This window comes from Cyprinodon tularosa, unplaced genomic scaffold (assembly GCF_016077235.1).
Source record: "Cyprinodon tularosa strain WSP-4 unplaced genomic scaffold, ASM1607723v1 ctg111, whole genome shotgun sequence".
NCBI classification, from domain to species: Eukaryota; Metazoa; Chordata; class Actinopteri; order Cyprinodontiformes; family Cyprinodontidae; genus Cyprinodon; species Cyprinodon tularosa.
Window position 1 is genome coordinate 256,515 of NW_024037905.1, and position 5,755 is coordinate 262,269.

Below are 5,755 nucleotides of genomic sequence, written 5' to 3' on the forward strand. Positions count from 1 at the left end.
AGCGCAGCCCGCAAATTTGAGGGCCGCAAATTTGAGGGCCCGCAAATTTGCCCATATTACACCTATTCTGCATGACCTTCACTGGCTTCCCATCACCTGCAGAGTTCAATACAAAATCACGCTCATCACCCATCAGTGTTTAAACGGATCCTCACCGGATTATCTGAAGGACCTTCTCACTCCACATTCATCCACCAAATCTCTTCGATCACAAGACTGCAACTTCCTTCACCTTCCTCGCTCCAGATTAAGTTCCATGGGAGATCGGGCCTTCGCTGTCGCTGCCCCCCGTCTCTGGAACTCTCTCCCAGATCATCTGAGAGCTCCACAACCACTGAATGATTTTAAAAGAGGCTTGAAGACTTTTTTATTTAAGCAAGCCTATTCTGCCTCCACATGATTTTTATGTTGTTTATTTTTATCTTTGATTTTATTGACCACATGATTTTTATGTTGTTTATTTTTATCTTTGATTTTATTGACCTCGTGATTTTTATGGTTGATTTTTATCTTTGATTTTATTTGCACTGTGTAGCACTTTGAGATTTTTCTTAATGAAAAGTGCGGTACAAAATTGGATTTATTATTATTATTATTATTATTATTATTATTATTATGTAGTTCAGTTTGGCATATCCTTACTGGCACTAATCTTGTGTAATCATCATTAATGGCTTGTAATTACAGCAGCGTCACTACGTCACAGCGGGACTGCGTCAGCGTCAAACGTCCCGACTGCAGATGCTGCCTTCAAATGCCAGTAAGAAATTTTAAAAACAGTTATGTTTACTTCATCGTGATGGAAGTAAATGATGATTTTAGCCCGTTTTGCAGTTCTTGCTACATTATGCTGACTTTAATTTCAAATGTTATGCGTTTAAAAACGCTCTGGGTTTTGAAGTAGGTTTATAAATGTTTTAATTCCTTAAGATTTAGAGGTTACATTTGCAAAAAATATATATGCTTCATTGAATACCGACACAGAAGATTAGTTTAATTGTTTAATAGTATATTTAAACTAAATATTTTATTATTCCGATAAGTATTTATGTGCAGGCTTCTCGGCTTTAGCATTTCCGAGCTGCTCTAAATGCACCATCCGTTCGCTGCTGCACCTTTCACTTCATTTTGCAGCCACAGCGGAAAATAAATAATGAAAAACAATGTCAAGGATAAGGACAGCAGTGTCTCCAGAGTAAGGGACTGATCATGGCCTCTCGGTGGAGAGAAGCTCCTCGCTGCCGCTCCGAGGAGCCTGCAGTCAGCCTGGAAGCAGCTGAGGCGCCCCGGCGACAGGAACCGTCTGAAGACACCGGGGAGCCGCTGCAGGAGCTTCCCAAATGGATGCGGCTCTACCTCTACGGCATGCACGGAGTGACTCTGGATGTGCTGTTCTCCTCTCTGCAGGGGATTTTAACCAGTCGGGACTTTAAGCTGGTGGGCTTCTCGTCTCCGTATCTGTGCGTCATGCACGCGCTGACCCACTTTGCGCTTGAGAAGATCTACTCCCAGAAGAAGAGCTTCCAAGGTCGGCCTGTGGTGTTCCACCTGGTCTTCTATCCATCTGTCTTCATCGGGCTGCAGCTCCTCATAGGGAACATCAGCACTCTGACCGAGCAGGTGCGAGTGGTGTCAGGGACGCAGCTGGTGGTCCACTACATCCTGGCTCTGTATTTCTCCCAGGTGTTTCATAAAGGTCTGTCCAACCTGCATTACAGACCCTCCTCCAGCTGCGCGGATCTCTGCAGGAGCCTCGGTGGTCCGGGTGCGCCTCCTTCGCGCGCCCTCCCTGGGTTCGTGCGCTTCTTGTTTTTTGGCATGCATGGTTTTTTGGACGAGGTTCTCTTCACGTCTCTGTTCAACCTGGTGGAGAAAACCGACGGGACCCTGGGGGGCCACACGTCCCTGTGGTCTTTCCTGATGTACGGAAGCTGCAGCTTTGTGGTGGAGAAGCTCTACTTCCACCTGCACTTCGGCCGAGGATGGGGGACCTGGCGGCGCCTGCCAATCTATGTCTGCTTCATCTACACCTGGGAGTTCTGCTGTGGGCTGCTCCTCAGGCAGTTTGACGCCTGCTCCTGGGATTACTCCCACTACCCGCACAATTTCATGGGACTCATTACTATCCTGTACCTGCCAGGCTGGGTGATCCTGAGTTTGTACCAGGACGTGTTGACCAACGTGCTGTTGAGAATAAGGTGCACCAAAGATCTAGACTGTGAGAGTGGAGGAAATGGAGAGGTCAATGGGCAAGCTAAGAAAAAATGATTTAATCTGACCCCTCACATATATGCCTCACTATTGAAATGAATTATGATAATTCAGGTTCATCTCAGCAACTTGGAATATCATCAAAAAGTTTATATATATATATATCTCTTCCTAATTAAAAGAATTAGATTGATTACCAGAAGGATAATCTTAAACCTGAAATGTTGGGAATCATGACCTTGTCTTACAAATACAAAAATTTGTAAGACAATGAAACCACTTGTTTTTTTGTTTTTGTTTTTTTGCAAATTTACCCTAAATAATAAGGAATTACAACATTTATAGACCTACAGCTAAACTCAGAGTCATGATATTCTAGTAAAAACTCCAACATGGGCTAAAATCATCATTTACTTCATGGCGATGAAGTAAACATAACTGGTCTTTATCGTGGAAAGTTAAGTGGAAGGATAAAAGTGTGGTAAAAAATGCCAAAAGTAAGCCTTAAACATTGTTTACCAGTCTGGCCGTTTAGTTTTTGCTTCAACTGAGCAAATTAATGGAAAGTTGAGTGAAATGAAAAAGTGTGCAGAAACTTGCCATTATAAATGCAGCTTGTTATACAGTAATTAATGAGGATCATAATTAATGTTCTTGGAAGTGTTTACTTCTATTCATTTGGATTCAAATTCCTTTCGGCCAATGAAAAATCTTAATTTCTTCTGAAAATTTGAACATTACATAAACAGAAAAAAAAAAAAAAACTGGGAGCCATCCCCATTATGTGCAGGTCAACGTTTTTTCCAATCTGACAGACACCAAGTAAAGAATTACAGGAAACTGTTGCAGAAACCTTCAGTTTAAAGAATTTTGTATGTAAGCGATTCAATGGGAAGTTCGTTGGAAGGAAAACATGTTGAGAAAGGTAGCTGTTAATACTACCTTGGCCTCCCTTATTTATCTAAAAAATTTTAGAAATATTTCTGATCTTGTTTTAAAACTGATCATCTTCACTCAGAACCCTATGACAGCTATAGCCAGTGGCATTTTGACAGTAATTTCTCCTTCCACTCAACTTTCCTTTCATATTCTTCAAAACAGAACAAAGTATAGCAAGTTTCTTTACTAATGATTACCTTAAAAGTCTTTATTTGTCTTCATATTCTAATGAACCAAAGCTCATTATCTTTAAGCCATAATTATCAACATTAAACCTGAAAGGTCTTAATTTATGTATAATAAATGTATGCTAACTACACACTGTCACTTTAATTGAATGACTGAAATCATTAAACTTTTAAAGATATTGTAATTTATTGAGATGAACCCATTTATTATATTGAACAGCTTCTAATGTTCGCTTTATGATGTCCATGAAGACCCTTGACTGTTTCATACCCACCCATGAACTTACTGCCATTGTATTAGAAAAGGGATTGTAATACTAGAATATTTTATAGCGCCATACTTCTATAACTGTTTGGATGCCTAAAGTTTTGTGGAAAACTAAATTTGGGATTCCTCATACATGTAATGTAATTTAGAGCAATTCTGTTTTTCTGGAGTAAATGATTCAGTTTTTGAATAAGCTGAAACTTGAAAAGTAACATGGAAGTTTTATTATGTTTTATAATCAACTAAAACACAAAGATTGACTCCAACTCTTCTTTTTAAAGAACAGTAGAGATTAAGATTCGTCTGGCAGAAATAGACAAATGAGTTTTAGAAGCCAACAAGATTGAAAATAAACCAGTGATAACAATCCAAATTTGTACACGGCTCTGTTCCGCCTTGGCTCAGCTTTGCGGCCAGACAGCTGGCCTGGCTCTGCTACAGACTCACCATTAAGCATTGTGGGTAGTTTTTAAACCACAGGAAGTCATTTAGCCTGCTCAGCTATAACTTGTGCACATACCAGCACGCTAGAACTGTCATGACAAAAATAAAATAAAAATTTATTTGGCTTTTTATATTAAACCCTGCTCTAGAAGCTGCCTGATGCTCCAAAGGCTAAAATTTGAAAATATACATTTTTTATTCTCTTTATAGTAACAAACTCATTGGTTTCCATAAATTGCCTTAAAGGATTTTAGAAAATGAAAAAAGTAGTTGTAATAAACTGATTATATGCATTTTTTTTTTTTTTACCATGTCTCAATAGAAGAAAAAAAGTATTGAATTATTTCTGTAAGGGATCAGAGCAAAAAGACATAGTCCTAAATGTAGCGATGGAGCAAACCACAAATTTGGAAGCAAGGGAGGTTTCACTGTGAAATTTTCATTAACCAAACATTACTTTGCTGGAGTGCCTTCCTGTGTAAACACAGACTCAATTAAACAAAACATGACTCCTTTACTTGGCTGCAAGCACTAAAGCCATGGATCCCAACACCTCAGCTTTGATGGCTCAGTAATGAATACATCTGTGTACAATGAAAAAATAAAACAGTTTTGATTTTTAATTAGAAAGCAGCTTTCTTTCTATGTGATTCCCAAATGCATTTAGAAGTGCAAATTTTCTACGTTCTAAATATTATTGTCAAATTATGCAACCTGTCAGAGAGCTGATGCCGGTTTGGCGATTTAGTCTGTTTTGGACTTGGCAGCTATACTGATGTTTTTAAAAGTTTTAAATATTTACACCACTTACTGCATGAGTCCATTATTTTGCACATCATAAATATATTCCCTGACCGCATAACTGTACTTTTATCATACTTAACTTCTGTTTGAGCATCTTTTAAATGAAAAAAGTTTAGAAAAGGCATAGTATTATACTATGTGTAACATTCAAAAGATGCATGCACTCTGTTTCATCATCCTGATTAGACATGGAAACTTTCTGTTACAACTTGTTCTTATTTTCTTGTTGTAAAAGTGTAACAGTTTTGGTCACAAGTGTTTCAAGAGACTGTCAGCATGCACCTTTTGAGAATCAGTTTATGTAACATTCTGGTTTGCTTTACTTTTACTTTTTTTAAAGTTTGCTTTGGAATTAATGCTGTTAAACTGCTCCTAATGTTTTGGATAAATTAAACATTCCTCAACCTCTAACAAATCCGTATTATGCTCTTTATGTCAACTTAATAGCCTAGGTACTTATTTGTAAGCTTGATGTGCAGTTTGACTGGGGTAACACATTTGCATGACATTTCTATGTTCAAATCTTTAAACAAAACATGTCTGTTAAAAAATATTGATGTTTCCTAATATTTGCAATACTTAAATAACCTTTCTAAAACATCAGACCAATAGTTAAAGCCTAAAAATTTGGGAAATATGACAATAATTTCCCAGTTCATGGGCTCTGGAAAGATGGTATCACTTCTCTTACATACATCCTCATCTTCAGATGTTAAAGTAGAACTATGTACAAAATAAGGAGATTTCCAAAGCCAATTGTTGCAATATCTTGTAGTTACAAAGATTCCCTAACCAGAATTCATCCATCCATCCATCCATCTTCTTACACACTTAATCCCAAGTGGATGTCGCGAGGAGTGCTGGTGCCTATCTCCAGCTGTCAATTGGCGAGAGGCGGGGT

General features: G+C 38.3%; 1 protein-coding gene across 1 annotated transcript; it reads left to right on the top strand.

Annotated features, from left to right (window-relative positions):
* Nucleotides 1–1,085: 1,085 nt before the first annotated feature.
* On the top strand, nucleotides 1,086–3,848 carry LOC119791951 (transmembrane protein 229A). Its single transcript, XM_038298358.1, has one exon. The coding sequence runs from the start codon at nucleotides 1,210–1,212 to the stop codon at nucleotides 2,266–2,268; it is 1,059 nt and encodes a 352-aa protein (XP_038154286.1). The 5' UTR covers nucleotides 1,086–1,209; the 3' UTR covers nucleotides 2,269–3,848.
* The last annotated feature ends 1,907 nt before the right edge of the window (nucleotides 3,849–5,755 follow it).